Source organism: Silene latifolia, chromosome 2, assembly GCF_048544455.1.
Source record: "Silene latifolia isolate original U9 population chromosome 2, ASM4854445v1, whole genome shotgun sequence".
Classification (NCBI taxonomy): domain Eukaryota; kingdom Viridiplantae; phylum Streptophyta; class Magnoliopsida; order Caryophyllales; family Caryophyllaceae; genus Silene; species Silene latifolia.
In genome coordinates, this window is record NC_133527.1 from 21,375,594 (window position 1) to 21,394,802 (window position 19,209).

The following is a 19,209-nucleotide window of genomic DNA, read 5'->3' on the forward strand; positions in this document are numbered from 1 at the left end:
TCAATATCTCATTGACTGACTCTTTGCCTACACCACCAAGGCCCTCTATACCACAACCCGGACCACCCAATCCAACAATACATACAAGAAATAGGGGAAGGGGAATCTGTACAGGAAGAAGAACAACGGGGATAACAAAGCCAATAATTGTTACAGAAACAATAATCAACTGTCAGGCCCACAAGCCCCGCCTCCAACTTGGTATCTACTACGAGAGCCCATCACCAACATTACACCTCCATTACACCTCTCTTTTGTTATCTTGTGGTTGAAAATTCATATTTTTATTTTATAAAAGCATTTTTGTGCACAAATTCTCACTTGTAACGACAATTTTGTGACGGGTCAAATAAAAGTCATTTATATAGATAAAAACAAGCCTTTTGTAATTTTCTGGGCACCTTTACTTTTGTCTTTTTTAACAATGTGAGTGATATTTGACCCGTCACAAGTTTGTGACGGATATCTCAGTCACAAGAGAGACTGCTATTTTTTGTGTACCCCACATTCATACCCCCACGTTCTATAGAACTATTTTGTTTGTAATTAGTTTGTCCAAAATTGGATACTTCAATGCTCAAGCTTAATTTAAATAATTTAGATAAAAATGTTGATTTCTTAGATTAAAAATGCAATACCAAAAGAAATGTCGTACTATATTTACCAACTAATGTTAAATTTATTATTTTTGCCCTTAAAAAAATCCGATTATGCCATAAAACTTTTGGAAATAGTAAGTAAATTACTTTGGTACATTAGAAAAAAAAACGATTTTACCTATTAATGAAAAACTAATAAAATAAAACAAATCTAATCCCTACTCTTTAAAAAGAGGGAACTTCCATTACTGTAGCAATGAATAGTGCCCTTTCAATCCCAGCCCTTGCTCTCTGCCTCTCAATCCCGACCTTCCGTTTTCCCTCATTTATTCCCTGCCTTTCATTCTACCTTTCCATCTTGCTGAACCACTCCTTTCCTCCACCCACATACCACTTTCTACTCTCAGCTTATTCTCATCCTCACATGGTAATTCATTTCTCCATCTTTATTAGTTTCAGGTTCAGTTTCGTATTAGTTTCAGTTTAAGTACGATTTCTTTCTTATCCCCTTTATTGTGTCATATGGAGATCGATTTTTACATCGGGCAAATCATGTATGCGGTCGAAATTAGGGTGATCAATTGGTATCCTTGTTTAATCACTTGGTGTCATGGTGATGAGGATAAGGTGTTGATGTGATGGCGATGGCGATGACGATGTTGCTTCTGGATGACAACGGCGGGAACAACCATGATTTTAGCTCCGATCTCCGCGTATCTTAGAACAGGTGAACTCATCTTTCTCAATTTTTTTGTGTTTTTCGCCGATTAGCGTTATTCTTATTATTATTGTTATTATTGCTTTGATTATTACTGTTCTCATTTGGTGAAGGCCCTGGGGTGGGATTTATTATTGTTCTCATTCTCGTTCCTGATTTATGTCTTCATTTTTCTCGATTTTTCGAAGCATCATATGATTTGGAGGTTCAGGTGTGTTTGTTGTATATATAAGGATTAAATCCACTTGTTTAGTAACTTAACGATGCTTATGGCGATGACAACAATGATTGTGATTACGATATAAGATTCGGCTATCAGGTTTTGAACATTTTGTTTTGATTTTTATGTTCTATTTAGGATTTCTTTTGATGGTTTTTATTTTAGTTTTGCTGTTGTGGAATTAGGGTTTTGAGAATAGCTATTTTGTTATCTTATGTCCATCACTAGGTCCGCCAGATCTGATTGTACAACATTGGAAAAAATCGTCTGAGGTAATTTCCAATTATCAACTTTTACTTATTCATTTATAAAAGCTTTTATTCATTTATTTATATTGCTTTTATTTATATATTTGTTCATTATATATTAGTTTGATTGTTCCAATTATTGCTTATTTCTGGGAATTTCTGGGATGTTTTTGTAGATGTCGTTGCTGAGGACGACGAGTATCGAGCTATCAAGGTATAATAAAAGCTTCCTTCTTTAAGATTAGTACGGAGTGCCTTTACACCAGTTTGTTGCTCCAAGAGTTTTAATTTTTGGGTGTCACCATACTTTCATATCAATTATTCATATATGTGCTTCTTCTTCTCTCTATTTTTCTATGGAAATCTATCCCTATTCTAATTACGGAGCTTCGTTGTTTTTTAGATCTGAAAATGTGGTCATAAATTGGTTTGGTGGGTCGGTTTTGTTTAGCTTATTCTTGTTGTGAATGGTATTTTGGATTTTCTTAATTTATAGGGATAATTGATAAACACTACTAACATTAAACCCAACTTTCACAATCACTACCATGATAAAAAAAGTTCTATAATCAATACCAACATGTCATCTCCGACTTACTTTCACTACCAAGTCCCCTAAAAATGTTACTTTTCAGGCTAATTTGAAGTTTTCCGGTAAATTTTTGTATTTTATACCCATTCTACCCTCCCTCTTATTTTATACTCCCACCATTACCTTTACTCCACCACCAGCCAATCAACCACCCTAACTCACCACTGAACACCCGCACTTCACCACCAGTCACCGGTCACCATAACCCACCACTCACCACCAAACACCCTCAATCCACCACTCTAACTTCACCTAACCGATTATCCCTATCCGCTGATGGCAAAACCCCACTACCGCCACAATCCAATCCCACAAGGCCAAAACTATTTTCTCTCCAAAACAATCATCTCCTTTTTTGCCAAACTATAATCACGACTTTTTCCTCATCAAATCAATTTTCCCATTTTCCCAGACAACCAAATCTCCATTCAACAAAGTAACAAACAAACACTCCTTCATCACAATTCCTCCATAAAAATGGAGTTTTGGAACAAAGCCAATAGTCGATATCGTCACAATTCCTCCACAAAAGAAGCCGCTAAAAAATCTCAAGAACTCACCTCTTCCTTCCTCACCACCTCTCGTATTGCCGATATCGTCTCCGAAACGGCTAAAAGATCCAAAGATTTGCCTGCTGAAGTTTCAATTCAGATTAAAGCTGAAGCCTTAAAGCGTGCTAATCAGAACAAATCTCTCTCTTTTTGATAATTCTGTTGTTCTTTAGATAAGACGGCTGATAGGTGTCGTTTGAGGAGCTTAATAACTTTGGTGTTACGGAAGAGTTGTGTTCTCGATCATGAGAGGGTGGTGATTTGGTGATGGGTGGTGAAGGTGGTGGGTAAGATATGGTAAGTGATAGAATGATGGGTGTAGTGAGTTATGTGAGGGTAGTGAGTTAGTGTTTATGAGAAGGGTATTTTGGTTAGTTTATCTTATTTGTTGACGGAAAATGAGCTTTGGTAGTGAAAGTAAGTCGGAGATGACATGTTGGTATTGATTATAGAACTTTTTTTATCATGGTAGTGATTGTGAAAGTTGGGTTTAATATTGGTAGTGTTTATCAATTATCCCTAATTTATATCACTTGAATTGAGTTTTGGGTTATCCGAATTGTCGATTTGTTCACGTCGTGTTGATGTTGGTTAGCAGCGTTTTGTTGGTGTCAGTTGCGCACTATTCTCAGGTCGTACCTACCTGAGTTGTTACCGGTGTCCAAGCACGACAGCTTTTTTCCTTTTACTATTGCGTAGGTAGAGTTTGGTAGAAGCAATCCCAATCTTGGTAGTTCATCGGTCGGGGTGTGGTGTCCAAAGACCATCTAAATTAGTGGTACTTAGTCGGAGTGTAGTTAATAGGATTAAGATGTTACTTCTTACAATTGAGTTTAGTCAAATTAATTGCATTAAAAGCAAGTCAACTTGCTTTGCTTCTTACTGATATTTTACCTTTGCTTCTTACGAATTCCAATTTGGTTTTCGTTGTAAGTTTGTGTCCTTTGTACACTCACATCATTGACTCTTGTTATGACGTAAGATATTTATTTCGTGTTGTTTATTTTCATTTGTTGAGTTAGGTTTGATCAAGTGTTGGTGACCTATCTGCTTAAATAACTGAATCTCCCGCATTTCCTGATTTTTTGCACGACCTGTTCACCAGGCCTTACTCCCCGGTCACAGGATTTCTGGATACACAATATGATAATAGTGCACTACGTGAGTTCAAGAGACAACTTAAATATTCTCATGAATCTAAGCAGGGTATGCTTCTCAGTCTTTGAGTCTCCTTTTAATTTATTTTTAAGGAACCAGTCTTTCAATTTAGCCTCATTTTTTATTGAAATTATGCTAGGTTTTTATTTGACAAATTAGATTTCTATATGTGATATTTGGTTTTCTTGATTGGCACATCTTTTCCGAATCAAAAGTTATCATTCTGTTTTGAATCTTGTAAATAATAACAAGCTTAGGGCTTTCCCAAAATTTGGAGCGTCTTTCATTAGCCAAGTGTGGAGGCTTATCTCGTCATATTAGATTTTGAAATTCGTGGTTTGTTTGATGTAGATCGATGGTTTTGCACTTGTTTAGCCATGATCTTAATTTAACCACACTTGTAAAGGGGCCCTTTCTACTAATCTGTTATTTGCCCTATTATTCAGTCCATCTTTGATACTTTATTAGAGCTGATTCATGACTTCTTGGTGCTTTCTACATAACTAATGTTTTTGTTTTATTACTTAAAGGCCTTTAGTTGGAGTATGTATTTGGCACCAATGTGGCGGAAGGCTTGGTGAAGGCAATCGACGCACAAGTCGCTCGAAGTGCATCAAGTAATTGTAACACCCCCATACTTCAAGTGCCTTACCAGGACCACTCAGGTATGAAGACATTACCATCTCGGTTGCCCGAGGTATGATAATCAAACAACAACAATAAAGAAACAACATTTATTATCAATAGCTTAGTGAATGAATACAATCCTTGAAACCAAACTGAAAGTAAGATACATTATTCCAAACTGTCTATTCAAACTGAAATATAAATAACTAAGGCTACAGCGGAAGACTCCTATCATCATGTCGTGGCCATCCCAGCTATCCCAGTACTCATCTCTATACCTGTTCAACAACTGCTCACCACCCCCAAATGGATCACCACAGTTTTTAAAACATTTAAACGGGGTCAGTACTAATCACACAATCAATATAGATAACAATAATAAGACAAACAGACAGCTGAACTGTCACACACACACACACACCACCAACTCCCATCATCTCAATATCCGATCGTCCTTTGGACCACCACGCGATGGGGGACGCAGCCGTTCCCACCTAAGCCCCGCTCATCGTACGAGCGATAACCCTGTCCATTAATGTGCACATCCCCTTTCGTGGCGGGTTCCACGAAGGGCGAAACTAGGGCGTGAGATCACTCCCGCAAGTGACCCCACTCAGCCGAGAACGCATCTCGAGAGCCATAGAAACCAATCACAATCACAATCACAATCACAATCACAATCACAATCACAATCACAATCACAATCACAATCACAATCACAATCACATATTAAACAACTAACTACAGCACATCACCAATATCCCATTATGGGACTAATGCGAGTAGGAAATCCTACCGGAAAGCACAACACGCAGACGGTATCTACAGCTGTATCAAAACGGCTCCTCTACGAATTCTCCTCCTACCATACAACACATAGATGCTACCATTCAAATACTACTCATAAAAACCCCCAATTCCTAAATTAGGGTTTCATCAATCTTAACGAAACATTATATAAATTATATTAAAAGCTTACCCTCGACGCAAGGAATCCAACGACGCGAACTACGATACAAACTGACCGTCTGAACTCCGGGAATTGTCAAGAACGCGATTAGGAAGAAGAACCAGTTGCTTTCTCTCTTAAACAGGTTTTAGGTTTTGTAAAAAGTGATTTAGAACAAAGACGAATATGTTTAAATACCTAAATCGCGTAATTAACAAAACCCGAGAAAAACCCCCGCAAAACCGGACACTCGATCGAGTACCCAAGGTACTCGATCGAGTACCCCCATACTCGATCGAGTGCCCCAGCTACTCGATCGAGTACCCAACAGGTCAGAAACTATTTTATTCCGCAACTTGCCCATACTCGACAGAGTAAGGGCTACTCGATAGAGTACCCCCAAGACATATAAATACGGAGTATTACAGTCTTCCCTCCTTAAAAGAACTTCGTCCCCGAAGTTCAACCCATACATAAAAACAAACATGCTAACTCGATCAAGACACAACAACGTAACTAAGAACTCAAAACAAAACTCCAACCCCAACATGAACTCGTAACACCAGCTCCACTAACTATTCCTACCTCCACAACATGGCTCACGATATCGTATCAACTCCACATATATATATCTCTCACTCGTATCAACTCCACATATATATATCTCTCACGACACCAACTCCATACATAACCAACTACCATCCTCTAATGCTGCTAGCTCCATAATATCATCCACTATCAAATCCAAAATCAAGACACTCATAGACATCAAACGGAATGTTACATTCTACCACCCTTAAAAGGAACTTCGTCCTCGAAGTTTACTCACACTCATAATCTCATCATCCAACTGTCAACACTATCGAAGTATTCTCGCATTCCTAACATCAAACTACTACAAGCACTGCCATGACCTTTTAACACCATCAACCACAACATATACAAATCCATATCTTATGCTACACCAACACTCTACTTCCAAATATACTACCATATGAACAACCATCAAAGTCTCTTTTATCGCATCCTACTCCGCTTAAGATAAATGTTACGTCCTCGTAACTCACTAATACTAAATCCTAGATATATCTTTTCATTACCCTCTTTACCACCACATGTCAAAGATAACCGTCTATAAACCAAACACTCACCATGCATATATCTAAGGCTCTCTTGCTTAAACATTTCTCATAACTCAACTCATTTGGCATACCACCTAACCTATACCATAAAACTCGTAGCAAAATCACCATACTAACTCTCCATTATTTCTGCAAAACAACATACCTCTCTATGTAAGGCACTTATCTCCCAGAAGCATAACTCACGATCCACACTCGTTACGTACACGCACTAGATCCTCAAATTCTTTCCTTCATTACCGCAAAACTCATACACAACTTAACATGACACTATTTCCCCCAACACCCTACACTCACTGCCTCAACAAAGGATTATGAACCACCTGCATCTTTCGGGTCATTACCACACATGTTCTACGACTCACTTGCCATTACCATGTCTACTGAAACCTTAACTAGAACAAGATCATAATTATTGTAACGACCTCTCACAACCGTGTTCCATTAACAGAATATCACTATACCATGACAACAACGAAGACATATACAACTCTATTCCACATCATACTCTACCCTCATTCTCAAACTGAAACTTGTAAGAAACATCAGCAAACAAAACAACAGTCTATCTGTCCAAACTGAAACTCATAAGAAACAACAACAAATAAAACAACGATTTATGTATAACTGGTATGTACTTTCGAAAACTCGTATCATAGTAATCTCGCCTACTTCACCACAACACGTGACGACATCGCAACACCACCACCAACAGCCGCATCGCAGTGCGAAAATACCCGCATCACAACACTAAATATCGTGCCCGGATCACCACCCGAGGCACCACAACCACATCGATAGACATCACAACTGCATACGATTCCCATAAACTCTGACTGAGCATAACTTCTCAGACAAGAAAAACTTACTCAAATCCACTTTATTAAATCACCACGCAACACATTATATGGATAAACAGATAAGCATCTCATGAACATCATCTCTACCATTTCACGGAATACACATGTGTTATTAATACACATAAAATTATAACTAGCCATGTCAAATTAATCAAATTATTACCTTTTTGGACATCATTCAATTAAATTACCGTGTCCAACATATATATATTCTGAGAACATTCATAAAACAACTTTATAATTATCACACCATACCACTTCTTGTGAGGTCAGAACCTCACACAAACATTTACACATATAACATAGACCCATAATCACATCCAACCAATCAATCCTGATCACGTAAGTTACCACTCACAAAGGTTACCTGTCGCCCGAGCTTAACTCATATGCCCCTCATAACAATGTCCCCCATTCGCACAACCATCACTTCCTGCCAAGTATAACCATACCATTACTATTCAGCTATTAGCATCCGCCTCATCTAACCACATCTTATACCCTCTCATAATTATACACAACAATCCGACCCCTACCAAAACAACCTCTTTTGAATTGCTACCTTTCTAATATACCATCACTCTTATCCATTAATCACAAACCATAACACCACCATTGTCCAGGACATCAAACCTCTTTCACTCATCTCTAAACATCACGATTTCTTTCCTATCTTCGGTTAACATTCCAAATAACTATCATCAAATTCACCAACAAAATTACATCAACATCATTCCCAATACTATCTTACTCGTATTTTCATCTCACTCTCCACCAATTATCTATTATCGTGCAAATTTTCCACCAACTTCTTACTCCCTTAATTCCCCGAAACTCATGATTAATCATGTTGTCCTGAAACTCCTATATAACCATTAGCTAACATCCTCGTGATACTATCACACATTTCGATGATTCCTTACCTTTATATCACATAACTCCAGGGAACATTTTCCTCGCTTACTTTCATCCTTCCTTTCTCTTTACACTCAATAATACCAATTAATAGTTCAACTCCTTATTTCTTCTACCTAACTCTTTTAGTAAACCGATTTACCTTCTCATCGCTCTAAAACCCAAATCCCATTATTTTATATCGATATCACCTCACTCTTTCTTACCATGGATCTTCTCTTATTATGCTATCACTCACACTTGCCACTAATCTATCCATAAAATCCACGTTCTTTGTTTAAACAATTGCATCTCCCTTTTTACATCTCTAGAAATCAAAATTCTCTTTTTATACCGTTAATTGCCCAAGGAAATCACACATTAGTTTCATCTCTTAATAAACCAAATCTTCCAAACTCACTCACTGTCTACAAACCGAGCTCGCAACATGTCTCCATAAAGTTCACTATATACCGCTCTTCTCAACCTCTTTAAAACGAACTTCCAGTACATATAATCTTGACTCACACGATTCCTAACCATCTCCCTCCATAATTCTTTACACATCTCAAGCTGCCACTATCCACATCCTTACTTCCAATCTTTTTATTCTCACGTTCCTTAGACTCACATCATACTTTGCCCACATTCACTTACTTTTACGTTACTCAACATACAAACATATCACTCATCCCATTTCATCTCAGAAAACATGCTCTATGTCTCAATTAAGCCATAACAACCTTCCTTTTCTTTTTCCACTATCTATTACAACCACGTATAACTCATGTCCTCTCACCGAACTCATACTCACCACAGGTGCCACTCACTACACCACAAGATTGGGTAACTTACGCGTCAAGACCAACATACATGTAAAACAATGCATAAGAGGCAAAATAATAACTTTGAATTAAACATAATATGCAACGAATTCAAAAGATAAGCATATGACCCAAAACAGGGGCCACTAGATCGAGTACAGGCCACTCGATCGAGTAAGTGACTTACTCGATCGAGTAGGTGAAGATCAGAAGCACGTAAAACAAATCACCAGGGCTACTCGATCGAGTAAGCGAGGTACTCGATCGAGTGCCCCTTACTCGATCGAGTACCAAGGATACTCGATCGAGTACCCTAATTCTCAGACTTTGTCCAGTTTTTCGTAAAAAACAGTCATAACTCACTCATTACTTGGTCAATTTGGGCGTGTGACCTATCGTTAGAATCGTAAAAGGACAAGCTATCATCTCCAATTAGAATCACATCAAAATCACTTATGCATCTCAAGTTATAACAGTTTAAAGACAACCTCTTTATAAACGAAAAACACAACTATTGATTTTTACTTCCCAAACGACTTAAACAACAACCAAGCAAACAAAACCAGTCCAAAACTCATAAAACCAGTATTCGTAATCATATGTTACTATTTTCAAAAATCAAGCAACAACATTCATCATGCACATAGGTTATTTAACTTGTCAATCACGATTTACCCACATAAACATGCTCCACCCATGAATTTCATATTCTTATGCAATTACTTACTTAATCTCTTCCAACTAATTCATCAATTACCGCTACACACTTCTTACAACATATACCCATGAACAATCGTGGACAAGTACATAAGCTTATCATACAACTCTATGCAAACAAAATATACGTATACAACACAACATTTCTATTCACATGTTATTATTATGTCACATTATGAATCATCCATCATGTTTCTCATTCCAACCACAGTTCTATATACCTAATCAACAAGTTTCCTCATATCACCATTTTCTTTCACATGCTCAACTTTCTACTTCAACATCCAACAATTAACACATTCCATCACATTCATAAACCAGTTAACCAAACACACATACGACTCGACAAACACTTCCCCCATGTGACCGGTTCAAAGTTGTAGGGCGACCCCTGCGACTTTAGAACGTCTCCCAAGCCTTTGCACTAGCTCCTACAACTTCTACCCCGGGTTCATTTTAATTGACTCCCTATGTTCATTAAGTTCATTGGTTACAGGTTTCAGGATCGTCGCTCTGATACCATTTGTAACACCCCCATACTTCAAGTGCCTTACCAGGACCACTCAGGTATGAAGACATTACCATCTCGGTTGCCCGAGGTATGATAATCAAACAACAACAATAAAGAAACAACATTTATTATCAATAGCTTAGTGAATGAATACAATCCTTGAAACCAAACTGAAAGTAAGATACATTATTCCAAACTGTCTATTCAAACTGAAATATAAATAACTAAGGCTACAGCGGAAGACTCCTATCATCATGTCGTGGCCATCCCAGCTATCCCAGTACTCATCTCTATACCTGTTCAACAACTGCTCACCACCCCCAAATGGATCACCACAGTTTTTAAAACATTTAAACGGGGTCAGTACTAATCACACAATTCAATACATATATCAACAATAATAAGACAAACAGACAAGCTGAATCACACACACACACACACACCACCAACTCCCATCATCTCAAATCCGACCGTCCTTTGGACCCGACCCGCCCGATGGGGACGCGGCCGTTCCCACCTAAGCCCCGCTCATCGTACGAGCGATAACCCTGTCCATTAATGTGCACATCCCCTTTCGTGGCGGGTTCCACGAAGGGCGAAACTAGGGCGTGAGATCACTCCCGCAAGTGACCCCACTCAGCCGAGAACGCATCTCGAGAGCCATAGAAACCAATCACAATCACAATCACAATCACAATCACAATCACATATTAAACAACTAACTACAAAGACATCACCAATATCCCATTATGGGACTAATATCGAGTAGGAAATCCTACCGGAAAGCACAACACGCAGACGGTATCTACTTTGTATCAAAACGGCTCCTCTACGAATTCTCCTCCTACCATACAACACATAGATGCTACCATTCAAATACTACTCATAAAAACCCCCAATTCCTAAATTAGGGTTTCATCAATATTAACGAAACATTATATAAATTATATTAAAAGCTTACCCTCGACGCAAGGAATCCAACGACGCGAACTACGATACAAACTGACCGTCTGAACTCCGGGAATTGTCAAGAACGCGATTAGGAAGAAGAACCAGTTGCTTTCTCTCTTAAACAGGTTTTAGGTTTTGTAAAAAGTGATTTAGAACAAAGACGAATATGTTTAAATACCTAAATCGCGTAATTAACAAAACCCGAGAAAAACCCCCGCAAAATCGGACACTCGATCGAGTACCCAAGGTACTCGATCGAGTACCCCCATACTCGATCGAGTGCCCCAGCTACTCGATCGAGTACCCAACAGGTCAGAAACTATTTTATTCCGCAACTTGCCCATACTCGACAGAGTAAGGGCTACTCGATAGAGTACCCCCAAGACATATAAATACGGAGTATTACAGTAATCATGAGGTATAATGTTCATTCATGGTTTTGATTTTTCTGGTTTAAAGATCCTTAAGAAAAAAAGGGTCCGAGAATGTCAAACCTACTACTATAATTGAAACATAGTAAAAGCCTTTTTAAATGTTTTACATTTGTAATTAAAGAATTTCTAATATTTAAAAGGAGCTTCAGAACCTGATGGATTAAGGCTATGATATAGAGTGAGTTGTTCACATAAGCTTATGAAGATTTATGTGATTGCCCACACTTTTATATTGCCTTCGTACAATAGCTCATCCTCGAATTTTTTTTTAGTTTAAAAGGATAAGGGGAAGTGGAAGGGAAAGGCAATGGGAGAGAAAACAATTTTATTCAATTTTGTTGGTCCTTATAGTATGTGTGTTTTTGTTTGTCGGAGGAAATTTGCGCGAAGTTCAAAGAGAGTTAGGTCTGTAGATCTTCATCCTTTTGACCCATGCTGATTTCCCCGCTACATTTTTTCATCTGATTTAGTCCAATTTTGTTATGTGATGCTGCTAATGTTAGTAATTGAATTAATCTATAATGTATTGCAGGATTAGTTTCAGCTCTCAAGATGTTGATGCTCTATTCCAAAGTGGCGTTGTTTGTGTCTATCAAAAACCTGGAATCGAAGCCCCAAGTCAAGTCTAAGAGACAAATGCTAAATGATCGACTTGAACAGAGAGAAGAATTAATCAAAAGGCAAAGTCCAGTAACCCATCAACTCTTTCTCCTTCGTGACTTAAATACTGTGCTTACTCACCCACAAAGCTAGCTGTACTATGATCGGTTCACTGATTGTGGTTGTGATAGACGGGTGTTCTATGCTTGTTGGTTGCGACCGTGGCTGCCCGTGGTAGAGGGCGGTTGTGATTAGTGGCGTAGTAGAGGTTTAGAATTTGATATAGGATAACCATTTTAATTAGTAGTTATTATTTGGACTGATTTAGAGTATTACCGTTGTTTGACAGGTGATAGGTACAAACAATGAAAATGCCTTCTTCCCTTTGTTTGTTTGAGGTCAGCATTTTAGAACGTTAGTAATTTAATCTAACTTTTATTAGTAGTAGTTTTAATTTAGTTACATGGGTATGGATGTAGTGATTTGAACGATTTAAGTTGGGGACTGAATTTGAGAAGATGGCATTGTGTAGGTGGTCGAAGGCCTGGAAAGGTTTGGCGGGGCAGGCTACCCAGAGCTATTGAAACCAATTTCTCAGGTATTGCACTTAAGTTTGTATCATTTTCATCTCCTTTTTACTTGATCTCTGGGTGAAACATGGTCGCCTCTTTAGTTTAGTCTGATGGTGATTAGACCAATAAATCTTTGAACTCGGTGGCGTAAAATCGCCTTTGGCACTATTTGCCAAAATTCTATGCAAGCCCATAGACTACTATTCTCAACTACCAAGTTTTACAACTAGATAGTTATCATAGTCGGAAGAGGTTCTTACAGCACAGGAAAGTTCTTCTCTAAGACGATCTACACATGGAAGTGTCGTAGAACTCGAGCTAGCAGCAGAACTACCCACTTCAGCTTTTCATTGATCTATTATGACATGCAGTTGCTATCCTTTTTGTACTTTTAATAAACCCTGGTCTTTTTAATGGGTTTGATTTTGTTGAGTGTGCTTCATTTGTTTAATTTCTGCATTTTGAGGACTGGGATTTTCTGGGTACATAAAAAAAGCTTGAAAGGAGAATTTGTAGTCATTTTTCATATTTAGTAGCTGCTTATGTTTGCGATTAAGGGTTGTGGCAGTTGCTGCCTTGCTGGAAATATTTTGAAACTTACATAAGAGATGGACTCAGAGTTGCAGGGTGAATAGGAATTGGAAACGGGATCGTGCTGAATAAGAAGGATCCCAATTTTTGTGCGATTAATTCAGTTGTTTGCCTTTTTTACATTTTTACATTCAAGACAAGTAATTGGTTTTTGTAAGCATTATAGGTGACCTTTGTTTCGTTTGATTTTGCGGGATGAACTCAAATTCGAGGTTTAAACCGGTTGTAGCCCATACAATTGTACAAGGTCTAGCCTTTGAGTAACAAATTTTCTTTTGTTACTCTAACGCTTCTTTCTAAGAATAAGAAATTCCTCGAACAAAGTCACTTGCTAAACTGTTGTGTTGCTCGTATTATGATAAAATAGACGCCTAAGGCGTTTCTAAAACTATGTGAGGTGTATCATAATAAAATTAGCGGTCACATAGGATATTAGTGTGTAACTAATGCTTCTATCATTCGGAAACTTACGCATTGTTTGGATTATGCGAAGTGTAGCATCGTTTCACTATGAAATGAGCTGTAAATTAACCTAACCCTTTAAAAAGAACAAACTTGATGTTACTGTAGCGATGAATAGTGCCCTTCCAATCCCAGCAATGTTGTATCAAAATTAGGCAGCCAAAGTTTTTGGAGCATCTGCCTTAGACATTGGACTTTAAACTCCAACTCTCCGAGCAATGTTGTAGTTTTTTAGCTGGCAGGGTTTGTATATAGTTTTCTGGTTCTTTTTTCTTTTTTTTTAGATTCCGTCTCAATTATTTGAGAACTTTCGTTAATATACGTTTTAGTGAAAAGGCGGGAATATTTGTTGTGGACCTTTTATGGACTAGGGTGTTGTATTGGTTTGATGTTAGCCATTTGATGGTTTGCAAATTAGCTTAGTGTGTGCTTGTATTTGGTTTGCAACAAAAAATATGAGAACTTTGGAGGCTTTTTCTGCAATGAAATCAGTTGTTATATATAGCGGACAAGTTTTTTTTTACTTTAGCTATGATTGTATCTCCAGGTGTTGAAATGTGAATATGTTGTCCACGGTGAGATTGCTACTCAGGCTGAGGTATGACGAAATTGAATCTATTTTTCTTGTGGTTACATTAGCAAATTGAAATCGTCTTTTTGCTAGGAGTTTGATATTAAAATTACTATATATGGAATAATATATAGGTGATTAAATATGTTGGAAGAAGTTGTAGTGGTAAGAATGACAATTTGACTGAGCTATTTTTGTGTTCCTTACATTAGCTGATTGAAATCGTCTTGTTGCTAGAGGTTTGATGTTAGATTAGTATAGATGAAGTGCTGAGTTTGTTTGCATCCCTGTCGGAGCTTTCGATCCTAAGCTTGCCAAATAATTAGTTGAAAGGGCCATTTCCAGATTCAATTGGCAAAATACACACTCAATACCCTTATAGTGTCAAACAACAAGATTTCGGGGTTATTGCCTGCTCTAGGTAGCTTAAGTGGGTTTAAACTACTGGACTTGAGGAGGAATGAGTTCGACTCGGAGCTAACCAATTTTCGTCGAGGTTTATTCATGCCTTTGCTAAACAATAAACTCTTTTAATGGAGAAATACCAAGAAGTTGTAATCGATTGATTCGACTAGAGCACCTAAACTTGTCATTGAATCATCTTAACAGAAGATGACCAATGTTCCTTTTATCTCTGCCTCGTATGTTCCATTTTTTCATTTAGATTTACTTTTGATTGTGTGCAACTGGAATGTTATGTATGGCAATAATGTTATCATATAAAGCATATCCAATTTGTTATCCAAGTTACCAAGTACCATTTGACTAATGTGTTGTGATAATTTTCTCCCATTTGATGCTTATCATCATTAGTTAATACATATATTGATTTGATTCTGGTCTCCTTGTTGTCCCAAGAATTAGTGATATTGAAATGAAATGCATATATGCATCAAATAGGTTGGCTGAGTTCTGGAATTTGCATTAGTCTTCAATTTCAAGTTGCAGTGGGAAAGTTAATTACGGACACTATATGGTCTTGATCAGTAATATCTATTGTGGGTGTAAAGTTTTGCGACCAAAACTAATAATTGGGCAGCAAGTTAAGAGAATCAAGGAAGAACATAATTGATTATCATATAGGATATCTGATAAGAGCAGTTACATGTTATCATTGGCTCTCTTTTGAGCTTTAAACTTACATTGTTCTTTGCTGCAGGTACACCTACTATGGAACCGTGTTCGTGATGCAAGCATAATACTACTGGCCTACCTGTTTAAACTGTGTCAAGACATTTTCCCCCTAAATGTTCTGCTTGTTAAATCTTGTATCGATCTTGATGGAATTTGTATCCTCAATAAAATTTATTTTCCAGAACATTTAGATAAGCACAAATTCTCAGAAGGATGCTTTATGTGTTTTTGAGAATATACTCAACCTTTGTATGACATAACTTTAATTTTCCAGACAACCTCTCTTTGTTTTACTATGAACATGGTTTCTGGAATACTCACTTTTTCAATGTTTTCGGCTATAATGCATTGAAGCTAAAATAGCGAACAACTTCTACGAAAGGTATCACTCTCTTTGCCAGTCCGAAATTGTGTATCAAAACAAGTCTTCAGGAATGTAGTGTGTATGTTTTTTAGGAGTGTGAGGGCTCTTGTAATGTTTCAAGTATTTTCACAAGGTAACAATGACCATTTGACGGAGAAGAAAAGGACTAAAAATGAAAACCAAATCTTCAAGTAGTGCAGTAATCTTCAAGCACTATACTTAATTGATTACAGGCATTTAGAGCTTGAACATCGTCTTAGTATTATCTTGCCTAAATATGCGGGGAGGGAAAAAGGAAAAGTGGTCCATGGTCTACGCTTGATACTCAAAGCACTTACGACTTAAATATACATTCCGAGTAAACATGCCAAAGTGCAAAACCTTTACAATAGAGCCAAATGTTTATCATCGCCCCAAATTACAAGTTCTAATTGAAAAAATTACACAGTAAATCATGTGTGTACTTATAAGTTAGGAAATTTTTAAGATGATATTTCATGTTCCGAAAAATATATAAGTTCGAATTATTTTTAGATTATGTGAATCATCGTAAGAAGCACTACACAAGTATCGATCACAAAAAAATAATTTTCCCTACGATATCCACTAATGCGATACTATAAACGATTCACCGAATTGGGGCACCGCGCCCGGTAGGGCGCGGAGCAACAACTAGTAAATGAAAACAAGATTATTTATATAAACAATATTTCAACCAAAATAACTTAAATTCAATGTAATACATTGAAAAAATTCAAGATAAATTTGACATAAACTTGAAATCTTTATTATAGTCAGCAGATCTATAAACTTGAAGCTCTAAACAGTGGAATGATATGAATTTTCGCACCGAAATTGTTTCAAAACAAAGTTTTATATAAATGAGATCAGAGTTACAATGAATCGACGGATGAGTCCGAGTGAGGTGAAGGGAGAAGGAGATTGTGAATGGAGGGAGATTGAATGAGGTAGTGGGCAAGGGGTTATATTATTATAGGCAGCAATTTTTGATGGACATTCATGAAGCCATGGAGGTGGATAATAAGGGTGAGTGTAATTAGGTTAAAGTGAAATTGGAGTTTAAAGACAATTCTTAGTTTAGGCCGAGGAACCATGGTCTTACGAAATACCCGGTGTACTTGATTTTAGATATTATCTTGGGTATACTCCGTAAAGAGTATATATTATCGTATAATTTGAGTAATAATTTACAGTCAGTTTTTGCTTAAGACTGTATTATTCGTCTTAAACTTACGACATGTTAAATATCACCCACATTGGTATATAGGACAAACCTTTTATCTATTCAGATGCATTCTACTTTTGTCTTATTAATCCCATATGAGTATATTTAATCCGTCTTAAACTTAAATGAATAATGACCGTTTTAACAAAAAAAATTGAACAGTTTATTGTTTTAATTTGTTTAATTGATTTATTTGTCGAAAACATTTAGTTTAATTTTATTAGTTATTAGTTGTACAATTAACAATTAGTTGCTTCATTTTAGTTATTAGTAGTTTGATCATAATGGATTTACTTTTGAACATAATCATGTTTTATATTCCTAACTATTTAATATTAACTTATTGTTTAGTCATCGAGTCAAGCGGACTAGCTATGTTGGGTCGGTTTTAGACCCTAAGGCCTAAACTTACATATCATTTCAGGTTTGAATTGATCTGGTCGTGGGGTGAAATTTACTTGTTTTTTTTTGTACGCAAAATTTACATGTGTTTTATTCCTGGAAAAAAACACGCTGGGTTGAGTCCACTCAATTATTTTCCTTTAATTAAAATAGTTTTGCAAAAAATAAAAATGTAAACAAATCGTTGAGACGGAGGGAGTAGTTTATAGTTTAGAGTGTAACACCAAGATTATTTTATTTTATTTTTGTATTTTCATATGTTAACTTTGTTAGGATATATTTTCATGCGGAATGTATTCTTAAAATCACTATATATCCTTATAGTTAGAGAAGTCTTGCTTTAAGTCACTTTTCAATTTCACACCCAAAAAAAATAACTTGCCTGAAGAATTCAGTCTATTTGTCATTATTGATTCGAGGAGATTATGTTTCTCATTCAAGCTTTGGAATATTATATGAGTAATCGTAATTGATTTACTCTATTAATAACAAGTTTGCTCCGCAGCTGAAAACATTTTTTAAATTATATGGAGTTTCTAAAATCAATGGAAATACAATTCTGCGAGTTTATAGTTCTCAATGATTTACATAATACTCATAAAGTTTGACAAAATCGTCATGTTATTATGATGTTAATTTAAAAGCTCAACTAACATAGTTAAAAGGAAACACCATATAAATGCATCCCACACACACTAATTGTATAGTGTATCCCTTTTGTGTTTTAAAATTGTTTAAAGAGTGTTTCGCAACAAGAGTTTAATTTGAAATGCCGGCCTCATTTTAAATTTTGCAAATCAAAATAAAGATTTGGAATATGGAAATGAGAGAAGTTAGAGAGTGGATTTCAAATGAATTTATTTTATCCTTATTTGAATTTGGTAGGCATTTAGAAATCCAAATCTAATAGGTTTGCCAAACATGCAAATTAGTCCAAATCTGAATTTGAGAATAAAATCTTTGTTCCCAAACACACCATAACTGTATTTATAAATCGTTTTTTCTAACCTATGCCTGTGGGCATAGGATAAGAAACTAAAAATGAAACAACTAAATGATGGTTTTATGAGAAATTATAATATCCCATCACTTTTACTTTTCTTTACAAGAAATACATTTATTTCTTTCCTATTTAGTTTTCTTAGAGCACCCACAATAGAGAGGGATAAGCATCCTCTTAGCACTCTCTCTCTCCTTTAAGAGGAGGCTCTTTCTATTGTGGAGATGTATGGAACATCCTCTTAGCAAGAGGATATTCTCTACTTCCTCTAA

The 19,209-nt window shown here is 36.6% G+C and overlaps 1 protein-coding gene across 1 annotated transcript; it reads left to right on the top strand.

Annotated features, from left to right (window-relative positions):
* Positions 1 to 12,904: 12,904 nt before the first annotated feature.
* LOC141628715 (uncharacterized) lies at positions 12,905 to 16,213 on the top strand. The gene is made up of 4 exons (XM_074441818.1): positions 12,905 to 12,993; positions 13,128 to 13,193; positions 14,768 to 14,818; positions 15,951 to 16,213. Exons 1-4 carry the CDS (start codon positions 12,961 to 12,963, stop codon positions 16,155 to 16,157), a joined length of 357 nt encoding a protein of 118 aa, XP_074297919.1. The 5' UTR covers positions 12,905 to 12,960; the 3' UTR covers positions 16,158 to 16,213.
* Positions 16,214 to 19,209: the final 2,996 nt, after the last annotated feature.

Excerpts from the sequence above, each read along its gene's own strand:
- LOC141628715 (XM_074441818.1), top strand. The coding sequence starts at position 12,961 with ATGAAAATGCCTTCTTCCCTTTGTTTGTTTGAG. Across the intron at positions 12,994-13,127 it reads CTTCCCTTTGTTTGTTTGAG|GTGGTCGAAGGCCTGGAAAG; the intron begins GTCAGCATTTTA and ends GGCATTGTGTAG. Across the intron at positions 13,194-14,767 it reads TATTGAAACCAATTTCTCAG|GTGTTGAAATGTGAATATGT; the intron begins GTATTGCACTTA and ends TTGTATCTCCAG.